The following is a 12857-nucleotide window of genomic DNA, read 5'->3' as shown; positions in this document are numbered from 1 at the left end:
GGAAGTCTAGTGTACAAAACTTTACATCCGCTATTTGATCGAGAATAAGAATCTATGCAATCACTACAAAAAGAACAAATAATGATTCACCCCATACTATCATGCTATAGAAAGAACAGGACTGAAGGTAAATATCGATTCTGGGGGGTCGAAGCTGCAGGTCAGTGTAAACGACTCAGGAATGGAAATACCTCAACGATTGGTTTCAAATCGTTAAGCGGAACTGATGGACCACGCTCAGTATTGCTTGCTTCCTAACTTGTTCCGCATCTTTTGTGTAATACAGCGAGCTTTGAAGTTTGACCATGATGATGCCGCAGTTAAGTGAAAAAAATTGTGCCTATGTGGACTAAAGGGTCAGCTGGTATCTTCATTCTGTTGAAAGTCCTGAGGAGCAATCTCTTCATCAGTATCTTCTGTCTGCTCAGAGATGCTCCCCGTGTCCTCAGTAAGTTCTATAGTGTTTCCTCCGAGTGAGCCACCAGTATAATCAGTCATTATGGACTCAGAATCAGCAGTTGCCACGATATTTGCAAGATCTTGACTTCTAGACCTGCTTTTCAAAGCCTCATCCGATTGGCTCGCGACTGGGTGAGAGATCAGTATAAGAGAACTTGACTGAGCTTGGACACTAGATACTACAGCAGATTCATCTGGATTCTCATGACTTTCAGAATTCTGCTCTATGAAGTTACCCTCTTCATCAGAGTACGATATGCCAAGTTTCTGTGCATGAGTCAATCTTGGACATACTCCCTAACAAAATGATTCATTGCAATTAGTGAAAAAGAAAAACAGAACCTAATAAAAGGATGCGCCTTCTGACTCCTCTGCATGTATTAAATTATCAAAGAGACAATCATGGACGATACTCTTAGAAAACCTAGCATTCACTGGAACAGCAGAAGTACTATAAACCAGAAAAATATTGCAGCGACCAAGAAAAAAAATTAATCAGAGATGCACATGAGATTACCTTGATGTAACCTCTTGTTGTAAACAAAATATCTGAGACAGAATATTCACTGGAAGGGGTTCGACTACCATCAAATTGAGTATAGTTTGCATTTTGATACTTAGTAGAACTAGCACTGGTACCATATCCATGGCCCGCACTGCCATCACAGAATGCTCCAAAATACGAACAATGCTCATCTACCAAGGCTATCTCAGGAGTAACCGGGAACAAATGACCTTCTGTACTAAATATATATCTGCAGCATTGATGATATGCAGTAAGTAGGAATGTTGAGTCTTCATAAACAGCTGAACTTACTAAATCTACTGTACTATCAATACTTACTTATATGGCCCATTTTCAACAATGTTATCAGGGCCTGCAGCTAAATCAAAAAGAAGCCAGAGATATTTGACCTGGAATGTGCTGGCAGTTAGATTTAGCTAGAAGAGGACAAATTAGCAGGCATGTAATAAGTGATTGCCCTGCTGAATCAATGCCAAAACTTAAATCTATTCACAAATACTACAATGATATGCGTGTTTTGCTGCGCTGGCTATGGGTGTTGACCGTTCTGCATTGTGGCAATTAGATTGATTATAGTTTGGAGGAGAGCGGAGAAACAAGGGAAGATGGTGTGGTAAGTAAGCATTGTCAAGAGTGAAGAAATATTGTGGGACGGTTTCAATTCATTGGCTTTGTTTAGATTAACAGGGGTTTGCTTGAATTTGAAATGCAATTGTTCTCAGCTGGGATTTCATTCAAGTACGAAGTGTAGGGGCTTCAATTTATTGAGAATATTCCAATTTGTCAGGTATTTATTGGATTCAGAATGCAATTTTTCACGAAGCAATTGGAACACAAATAAAAATGGAGGGTAATTTTTTGGTCACCAAATACCTATAGAATTTTGGACGAAACAACCACACTGGCAGATAATTAACAAAAACTTGGTAGTGGGGTCATTTGCCCAAAAAAATAGACTATTTTGTGTTTTCTTTAACTTGGAAATACTCTTTTGGTGATTAACGAAAGCTTGATGGTAGGGTCACTTGCATATAAAAGAGGGGGCATGGGAGTTATGTTGCAATTATGTAAACCTGGAGATATTTTTGCAGCAATAGGAGCGTACGACTATATTACAATTGGCAATAATTTGAGGTCTTTATGCACAACAGAGACTAATATGCATTTATGGAAAATGTGAAGAAAACAACCATGACTATGGTCATGCATTTTAAAATATGATCTAATTGGTCTTGAGTTCCTCACTGGATGTCTCACGCAGTCATGATATGAAAAACACAGTGGGCATACCAACACTGTATAAAAAAAAGAATAAATTGGAATCGTTTGCTGTGAGATACTCACTGTTTCTGCAAGGAAAAAACTCTCCATGTGGTCATCCTGCTTGTGGGTTTCCACATCTGATATGTGGCAGTAGCCACAAGGACATTTAGCACCATATTGAAGGCTTGCTAGTATGTCCCTCCCAACATCAAGGTACCTGCGATTAATATTAAAGCTAAAACGTTAAGCTAGGGTACAAAAGTATAAGTCAAACAAGCAGAAATTTTTTTTTTGAAGGGGCTAGCAGAATAAAATTAAATGGAATTAGTATCAAATCTCGCCAATATCAGTTAAAAGTATTATGTCCTGCAAATTTTTCATGAGTGAAGTTATATTTTGCTGTTGTACCTGAAAATCAAATGGTTCAACTATCAATGCTACCAAAGGAATCCCTCGAAGAACTCTCCAGTTAACAAGAAGTGACAAACAGCAGCCGAATGAACTGGTATTGGAAGTGCTAAAAACCTTAATCAGTTACTTTATTCCCCTCCTAATATGAAAATAGTCATTTGTCTTCTTTAAAAAAATTGCACCAGAGGTCCCTAAGCATCAGCCCACACACTTTAGAGCAAATTCTCTGTTTCCTTTTACCAGTAAGCTACCTAGAATATTAAACTGTTTTCGAAAAGGAAAAAATATATCTTTGCCTTGTAAAGAAAGACACACCTATGATCTCTGGTAGCCTTGAACAACCAATATGTGCTTTCAATCAACTCAGGCCGTAGCGGATAGCTCCTTTGTCCATTCTATGAAATATTGGAAATGGTGGGATCAATGCAAGTTTGAAGAAGTCAAAATTATCCTTTCACAAAATTTTGGGGCCTTATTTGTCTTTTTAGCTAAATTTGAAAGATTGAGGTTGATAGTTCCAATTTTAAGTTCAAGGCTTACAGTGCATCCTTCCCAAGGTTTGAGGAAAAAAATTTGTTTCATTACCTGAACAGTGGATGTAGCAAGATTAAACCCTTCTGGGGTGAATCCATATTTTTTCCAGACGCTGAAGAAGGCAGCATGTGTTCGAATAGCAGGATCAACATCTCCAGCTAAAACCTTAAATCTAAGAAGCATAAGCAATCATCTAGAATATGGGTTGCAGAGCTGCAGTATATCTTTCTGATATATGAGTAATCCAAACCTGAAGTCCTGGCCAGAATGCCTGCAGACTATTGAATAGTGGCCAAACAGTAGCACCAGAATTCATATTTACCTCCACGTACCTGGGATGGGTATTTTAAATTCTTATTTGAAAGTTGAACGGAAAGCAGTAGAAAAACTTCAAAAGTAACTAGCAAAGTAGAATTAGGGTGCGTTTGGTTGTTTGCATGAGGTTTCATAGAGCTGCAGCGTATATCTTGGATGAGGGGAAGCGGGCTAAGGGAGTCCGTATTCTGTAAAAGAAGAGTATTTGGTTGGCTGCAATTGCGGATGCAAGCTGAGCTGAGCCGAGCCTGTGATTGGTAGGTCGAATCTAAGGCTGTATGGAGGTTCAATGTGTTGAGAAGGTGATTGGTTGGCCGCATTTTGTGCATGAACATATCATATTTTTTCACACTAAACATACCATTTCTTCACAAAAAATAACAACAAAGGACATTATGATCCGACTCCTTTTTCTTTTGCCCCGGCCCGACTCCCGTTCAGCCTTGCAGCACCGTGCACCACCCGCCCCTCCAACACCGCGCATGCTGTCCCCTTCATCTCCAGCGGAAACCGGTGCCACCGCGCGCGTCTGTTCTTAAAGTACCTCACTCACCCTCCGCTGTGCTCAATCGCAAAAGGAGCCATCCATCTCCTCTGGCGCTAACGCCATGCTCCCGCTGCCGTCCCTCTCTGTTGACCCGTCTCTCCGGCGAAGCTTCGACTGCTTCCTCTTGGCCTCACCATCTCCAAGACACCATGGAGCCCCCCCAAGCATTGGTTGCTGCTGCGATGCACCGAGAAAAGCTTGTGCCGTTGCACCTCCCCCTCCGACGTCGCATGTCATCACCACGCCGTTACAGGCCACCGCCGCCCGATTGCTCACGCTGACACCATCCTGGAGGTCACAGGAGTCTGCTCGAACCACCAACTGCCCCTGCGACGCACCGTGGAGAGCTGTCCACGGCAGTCTCCCCTGCTTCCGCAATTGGAGTCCGCCGCCTCCGAGCCGCTTCGACGCCGCTCCGGTCTATCCACGGCCTTCCCGAGCTCCATGGTGACCCACTAATGCCTACGACGTCACCCTCTCCTCGCGTGCCTGCCCCCAGCGAGCCCACGCCATGAAGACCTTACAACCGCTCGATTTCGGCTTCACCCGTCTCCGACATGCTCCCGCCGCCGCGCAGCCTTCGGTGGGTCCTCCTCGATGTCCTCGGTCAATCTCAAGCCCGAGACGTAGGCGCTTCCCCATCGGCGAGGTGGCACAGTGAAGTCGCACTCCAGCCAAGATGCCTGCCGTATTTTTGCATTTGCGGATGCAAGAACCAACAGTAAATGCAGCTAACCAAACAACTTGTTTTTCAAGATTGTACGCATGAGCTGGGTCAGGATGGAAGAAATTCAGGGAACCGAACACACCCTTATCTGATCATCACCACAGTGCTAAATAAACATTAACGAGTATCTGTAGTTGCGCTTATACACCTGCTTTATGTTATAGAGAAACACAAATGAACTTGATCCATATTAGTTTGTTCATGAATATTACTCAAGAAATATTCATTTCTGACCTTAACCTCTAAACAAAAGATCCTTGTGAACTACCTAGATGTCCTCAAATAATGACAGGTAACTGTAATTCAACGCTGTATTGAACACGTTTTTTACCAAGGATCGTGATGGAGATAGTGCATGGCAGCCTTGTACGCCTGTTGAAACATATACAAGTATTCTTCATCTCCAAACAATAAATGTGCCTGTTGTGTGTTGACACACAAAATAGATGTTAAAACACATAATAAAAAAAAGCCCAATAAAAAGAACCAGCATATGATGAGAATGGTTCTGTTGATGCTCTAGAAAAAATTATAGATCAAGGATAATTTATAAAATATAATCTGGAAGGCTCATTTTAGAGTGAATTGCGCTGTAGGTCCTTAAACTTGCGTGCTATGTTCAAGTAAGTCAACGAACCTGACATCTGCACATGTAGTCACAGACTTGTTTAAGGACACACTGTGCTATGCGCACCTGCTGTGGTGATCACTTAAACAAGCTTGTTGCTATAATACGGTCATACGGAAGTCTCAAATTCATGGACTTACTTGAACATAAACCACAAGTTTTAAGGACACGTGTTGTAATTCCTCATTTTGTCACATTGCCAGTATGGCTATATTCTGAATACTTCCTATGATCTACAGCTCATTTTTCTTTAAAAAAAACAAGATTTACTGTTATAGAATGTACAAATATGAACATCATCAAAGTGGTAGCTTCCTACCTTTAGAAGATATTCATAGAATGAATCAATGCTTGTGCCAATTCCTGCATCCTGCAATGAGGGGAACTTTCACTAACAATAGTTCATGATGTTCAATAAGCTCAAAAACAAAGCATTGCAGTGAAGATCAAGTTTGATGTAGTAAATTCCATCAGGTTTGATATTAGTAAATTCCATCAGGTTTTGTAGTCAGGTCATGTGAACCTTGCTCGCCCTTGTATTTTGGTCTTGTAGAGCTGACACTTGTTGTACATAAACTATCTATATAATTAATATATTCACAGAAGGCAACTCTCCTACTGTTCTCAACACAGGAAGCAAAATTGGACCTCTTTCATACATGGCAAAGCAAACATATTTCAAGTCCACTGAGGTTATGAATCATATGTCAACTTAATAAAACGAACTAAAAGCCACTGTGTCGACATGATATTTATACTTGACAGTATGCTGCATGGCTCCACTAATGTCATGAGATAGTTTATTGTACCAAGGAGTTGGAAAACCAACACTGAGAGGGCAGCGGTTAATACCTTCTGTGTCCATTCACCAGTAAAGACATTTATATGGGCACCAACAAGGTTGAGTTTTGACCTGCGTGCCCATATTCCACGTACTGAGTTTTTTGCAACTTGCTCAAAAACTGCCACGACAGAAGCAGCAAATTTAACAAAGAATGATATAAAAAACCAATACTGAGTAGTAATATCATTGTTCAGAGGCCATCTCCTATTTTTGAGAACAGAAGGGCATGACCCTACTGAATAATATTATTAATATAATAACAGTGTAATCTGTACAAAGGTTCACAGGACCAGAGCGATAATACAATATGAAAAAAAAGGAAAAGGGTCTAAAAAAAAAGTCGACCAACCTAGAAGGAACTAGACCTGTTCAAACGGTGGGCCAAACCGGGCTTTGAAAAGCCTGACTGGAAAACCGCAAGCCCGAGCCCGACACCGGGCTGGGTTTCTAAGCCCGAGCCCGGCCTGGCATTGGTTTTTTTCGAGCCAAGCTCGGGTTTTAATGGGTTTTTTAAGGTTTCAGGCCTGTTTTTAAAGCCCAAGTCCAGCCCGAAAGGAACTGCAGGCCTGTTTTTGAAGCCCAAGCCTAACCCATACACTGGTCGGGTTAGGCTTTTTCGGGCCGGGTCAGGTATGTTAGGCCAGGCTACCCCTGATCAGGTCTAAGAGGAACTAGTGGCATTGTAAAAAGAAGAAATAAGGACCCAAATCCGCGTTGAAGAGAACTAGAACCTAGGTGGTCTAGGCGTACATCCACGCCCTCAACCAACCGAGCTAAGCTCAGTTCATGTGGATAAATCAACAATAACTAAACAGCATAATCAAACATGATTATTGCGCTGAATCCAGGTAATAAGAAATGGCGGGAATTTCATAGAAGAATATGGTAGCCATCAGTCATTTAGAAAATGTACAGCGCAAGGTCTTCAATAAAACAGTACAATAATGATTTTATAATGCTATTATGCTAATACTCACCAGTATTATTAGTCAAGCGACTCAAGACACCGAATTCCAATGTCAAAGTACCACCACCAGCTGTTGATGTTATCTGGAGTAACATCCAGAGTGTCAGCAGTGAATCTCAAGACTGTTTATGTCCACTAAATAGCCAAGTACAATATTTCTCAAGTTTCAAAAGACTGCTTGTACTGAGTAACCAAGAATGAATGTAGAAAAATAGGCAAGATTGATGGGGTGAGTAACCAAGAACGAATATGGAAAATTAGGCAAGATTGATGGGGTGAGTAAGGAAACATGAATGTGGAAAGTTAGACAAGATTGATGGGGTGATACTTATTATGACCAGAAGAAATTGAAAAAACTAAGATAGATGATTATACATGTCACCAATATGCCAAAATCAGTGGAATATTCAAGGTTCTGTTAAGGGTAAAATAGTCATTGTGCTATAGTCTAGGATTTGGGGTGTGTCTCATGTACTACATATATGCCCCACTGGGGCTGTTCAATATAACCTGACATTCATCCTCTTCTCCTCTCATATTAACAGGTTCTACATTATTAATAGGTGCCCGGACCTGTTTCTGTTTGGAAAGCTCTACAAACAGTAAAGGGAGTATGAAAGAAGCTTACCTTGCTTTCATTTTCATCAACTCCATACAATAAATTAACAGATCCAAATGGAATACCTGCAACATAAACTGCACTTGTCAGACAGAACATAGGAAACTACAAGCACAATATGATGCTGAAAAGGTGATGAAGGCATTTTCAAGTTGACTGTGAGGCAATGGAAAATTTCAACAAAGTAATGCAGGGGGCCAAATTAGCACATAGTTTTATCTATGATATCAAAAAACAAACAGCACTTGTGCTCCAGAGTAAGGAGTACCAAAATGGTTCCACTGCAAGCAAATTCACTAGAATGAAGATTTTTGTAATTTGCATTTTGCAAACTGGCTTTCCTAGAGAAACTTTTTCTCCCACAGCAACGTTCACTGAAGCAGTAAAGCAATAGTGAGATTAACTATTGAGATATGAAAAAACCATTAATCAGTGCCGTTTTTCACTCTGCAATCCTGATTAAAAAAGTGCTTTCCAAAAAAAAGGAATCCTCAAGAGATATTGTCATTTTTATTATCACTGTGCAAATGTGACCATGCGTATGTGGGTGTGTTCACACATGTGTGCTTCTGTGTGAATCGCTAGGGTAGAACATGATTTTTCTTGCAATTAGGTCTAGTACCAATCCCCAACCAGTAAAAAGAGTTCTTTTACATGAAAAGTCATGAAAAGAAAGAGGCAACCAAATGTCTGACACAATATATAATATATTCCATGCAGCAAAGATACAAATAGAAAAAGTAACGAACCTGTAGGAGTGTCAAATGCAGGCAACAACCTCTGAGCTAAGTCAAGAGCTAAATGAAGTAGCTGATCATCATAAGATTGGATTCTCATGCCCTGTCAATGAGAAGGTAAAATAAGTATTGGAACACTTGAACAATAATAAACTTCAAAAACTGTGCTGTCCAAGAAGCATTCTTAATTTACTGTAGTAATTAATCTGAACTAAAAACAACTACTGATGCTCAAGATCAGGAATAATGCAAACAGTGAATAGAGATTATCACGATATAAGTAAAAGAGATAAGAGAAGGCAAAAAAAAAACACACACACACATAGGATTAAACAAACTTACGGTAGCATAATCACTTGCAATCAAGTGAGCTGACAGCAAACCCCCAAGGATGCGTATGTTGGTTTCGAAAACTGAGACAGTTTTGTTCTGCATACGCAGAGAGGAAATGAAACATGATTACTCAAATAGCATAAACTGTAAGCAAATATAAGGTGTTAATAAACAGGCTGCAAATGTTGTAGTAAAAAAAACATTCTGGCCTGCATAGCCAACCTTTAAACGAGTAAAACAGGTACACTAACTAGAAGCAGAAAGCCCAAATATAATGACCTATCTACACACAGTAACAAAAAAAATTGGTGAATCTTGCAAATAGGTCTAAAAAAGAAAATCTTACAAATAATGCGATGGCACCTACCTACTTTTCTCATTATATATGAAGCAATGGTATTAGACCATAAATAATCCACAAGACTAGTGACCAAGTATTAACAACCATAATGAATAATAGTAAAATAGTCTTGCAAGTTACACCATTAGGTTATTAGCACGAAGCTGCCCAAAGGCAATATTTGACATCTCTCAGAGAATCCATTAGGTTCTTAAATGCTAAGTTGTAAATTGTTCCAACCTATACGTGAAGTACATCACATATTAATATAAGTGATGACTTTATCAGGTAGCAGTTGACTATTTTTCCGCCAATCAGAAATTTTTAATGGGTGCACAATTTTTGTAATTCAGCATCTACCAACTACCATCCATAAAAATAAGACTAAATCCAGTAATTGTTAGTAGACCATGGTGAATATTCATTAAGATTTCCAACTAGTAAAACCAAAATCACTAAATGTTACACATGTTTACTTACAATATCAAAGCGGACATTCTTACCAACCCACTCCACAGCAAAACCAAATCTCTCCGTATCCCCCAGTAAAGCCAAGGTATCCAAGGAGTCTATCTGTATGATGAAGTAAATGCTCATGAAATGATGATAAATCCATGAAGGTGACGAATGTTAAGAAATATGCATGAATAATCAATTTCTTAATTTCTTACAAGAGTAAGTGCATAACCACCAAGGGAGTCTTCACCTTGGCAACTTAGAGGTCGCAGTTCATCAAGTGGGAAAGCATACTGCATGTACCCATCAAATGCATGATAGAACATATCTTTCACCTACATAAAAGATAAAAAAAAAATGCGGTCAAGAGAGGGCTTCAACAACAATGCTAGCTTGTTCTTATGCCATTTGGAAACTCGAAAAGTTATTCCCACTTTTATTAGTCAATCCGAGACAAGATTATGAACATGATCAGTTGACACATGATGTTATCTTGCTGCAGTAAAAGAGTGGCATGGAAGATATAGACACAGGTAGTTCCCAGGAAAACTCGTCTCAGAGAACTGTACTGGTCTCAGCTCCTCATGGAAATTGAGCTATACTGTGGATTCATATTTCAGCCCAGCCTCAAGATCTTCATCGAAACTTGGGATCACGATTCAATATCAATCAGGAATTGCTTCAAGTTCTAAGATACACGAGTTAGCTCTGTTATGGTAGCCTAATCTTAATTCTTAAGGCCAGTCAGTGCGAGTCACACATACTGCATCCAAAACTCAAAGGTGGTACTTTTTTAAACTCGAATAAGGCTGGAGTGAAGTGAAACACATGTAAGTATGCAACTGACACACCTACTCAAATAAGCCTGGAGTTGAAACATATGTAACTCAGGCACACACCTGCAAGCATAATCTAACAATCATGTAATAATCTAACTCACCTAAGCAAATGTACATTAACCGAAATAACAAAACTTACATCAGATATATGCAGACCAAATGCCCCAAGTAGTAAAAACGTATCTAACTAAACTAAAAAGCTAAAGCATCCGCCCAATCTTTCAGCAAATTACAAAATCAGCTCGCTTTTTTTCATACGGGACACCCTGGATTCCATTAATAGATAACGGAATTACATCATCTTTAGCAGAATCTAAAAGAAAAATGAAAACCATGCTGAGCAGATGTAATAGCAAAATCAGGTAACACCCAAACGAACTAACCTATTACAGGCTATAACCATCTTTACTGACAAAATGAACTTTCCATAGAGAATTCAACCAATACTACTCAAAAAAAGTTCTGGAATCACCTATACCATCAAACCAAGGGTGGTACCCAAAAAATACCATTACCTTTTGCTCCCTTTCATCTATACCATTACCTCTTCAAATTTCTTTCGTTCATACCACCATATGTTTGCTTCCGTCCACTTCCATTGCTTGGACGAGCCATGGAGACCAAAATGCCCCTGTGAACTACTGCCGGAGTGGCCATCAACACCGACGAGCTCCACTGCAGCCACAGCGAAGCACTCGGGGCAAGGGGAAGTCAGGAGCTCGACGGTGGGGAAGGCGACGAGCTCCAGAGCAGCCTCCATGGTAGTCGTGAGAGCCGCTCGCTCGAGACGCGGCGCGCCCACTACGAGATCCACAAGCACACCAATGCCAAGTTCTCGTGCAAGCCAGCAGCCATACCAAGTTAACCCGTCGATCTTTCCATGGATTTCTCTTGAGCACTTTTGATAGGCCAATTAATTATGCTTAACAACCATCAAAGAACTAGGTAGATGAGGAATTCGAGTCCAGCAGTTAAACGATTTCATCTATGACCCACTGCTCAGATGCATTTGGGGAGGAATCTTGACCTCTGCACTCGCAGCCAGGCGCCATCCTCCCAAGGTCACAGTGAGTTCTTCCCTTTGCCGCCTCTGTTCGCAAGCATCCGGCGATGTGGGCTGCATGGTGGGGGCATAGACAAGGCTGTCATTGGCTGGACTGAGCGGCGTCGGCTTGGCGTCAGGTCAGAGATGAATCGAGTAGGGGGAGGCGGTCGGATAAGGGCCGGCGCTCCGATTTGTGGCCGGTGGTCTGATTGGTGGGCGACAGCAGGAGATAATGGAGGCGGCAGCGACGGAGGTGGAGGTGCAGAGAAAACGACAAACAGGAGAGACAAACAGGTGGGCATTTTGGCACCAAATAAACGACGTTAACATTCTGAGAGGGGTGAAGGTGATTTTGGTGGTATGGATGGAAAGATTTTGGAAGTGTGATGGTATAGATAGAAGGGGGCAAAGAGTGATGGTGTTATTGGGTACCAGCTCTAGATTGGTAGTATAGATGCAAATTTCAAAAAAAATCACAACATTGCTAGTTGAGCAACTTCACCGTTCACTTCAGGTCATCTACAAAATCAGCTCGGTAAGCAAGCAGACTGCCACCTGCACGCTTGAAATCGAACACCACGACCCTCACCACTAACAAATTCGCTAAATCCAAACTACGACTCAGTATCCTCGATTCGCTCGGAGTTATGGAAACTAGCTGCAGGTTCAGGGGTTAGGAGCGGCGGATCTGAGGGGCGGGTCCTACCTCGTCGCGGAGCCGGTGGGCCTCGGAGGGCGTGACAGTGACGCCCTCGGCGACGGCGACGCCGGGGAGAAGAGCGCCGGCGGCAGCGAGGAGGGCGACGGAGAGGCAGAGGAGGGGAAAGCATTGGCCCCGCCGCCGCATCGCGGGTACGATCCTGGGGAACCGGCGCGCCCGAGGCCGAAGGAGGAATGTGTGAGATGGATAGGGACGTTGTATCCTCGACAACTACTAAATTTTTTAGATCGGTCACTGCACCATGCTCAGGAAGATTGGGTTTGACTTTGGTTATCCCCCAAAGCAGCCGCCTGTCGAGGGTGAGGTGCAGTGCCAACGACGGAACAAGGGTGTGATTTGCTGGTGTTTCCCGCATGGACCGATATCCACCGAATATGCAGTTTTAAGTGGAAACAGTTTGAGCGAATTTATGAGTATATTTGGTTTTTTATAAAATTTTGTAAAACTATATCTAATAAGTAATTTAAGGAGGCAGGCTAAACGGAATCATATTTATTAAAAGAAGATGGTTGAACTAATTTTCTGTTTAGTTGACTGAATCTGAAA

The 12857-nt window shown here is 41.4% G+C and overlaps 1 protein-coding gene across 2 annotated transcripts; it reads right to left on the bottom strand.

The window, feature by feature from the left end:
- LOC133921791 (alpha-mannosidase I MNS4) lies at window positions 1-12657 on the bottom strand. Of its 2 annotated transcripts, none has more exons than XM_062366820.1 (17): window positions 12297-12657; window positions 9922-10041; window positions 9731-9823; window positions 8920-9006; window positions 8590-8680; window positions 7850-7905; window positions 7232-7304; window positions 6263-6372; window positions 5730-5780; window positions 5114-5202; window positions 3444-3525; window positions 3245-3358; window positions 2975-3054; window positions 2330-2465; window positions 1304-1374; window positions 977-1214; window positions 1-756 (listed from the first exon to the last, which is right to left on the bottom strand). In XM_062366820.1, exons 1-17 carry the CDS (start codon window positions 12435-12437, stop codon window positions 358-360), a joined length of 2031 nt encoding a protein of 676 aa, XP_062222804.1. In that variant the 5' UTR covers window positions 12438-12657; the 3' UTR covers window positions 1-357. The 2 variants fall into 2 exon arrangements, with proteins under 2 accessions (XP_062222804.1, XP_062222812.1); XM_062366828.1 differs by lacking the exon at window positions 12297-12657 and adding an exon at window positions 11061-12240.
- Window positions 12658-12857: the final 200 nt, after the last annotated feature.

The sequence above is a fragment of the Phragmites australis genome, chromosome 1, assembly GCF_958298935.1.
Source record: "Phragmites australis chromosome 1, lpPhrAust1.1, whole genome shotgun sequence".
Lineage (NCBI taxonomy): Eukaryota > Viridiplantae > Streptophyta > Magnoliopsida > Poales > Poaceae > Phragmites > Phragmites australis.
Note: the sequence above shows the minus strand (reverse complement) of the source record. Positions and strands in the feature narration are given on the sequence as shown.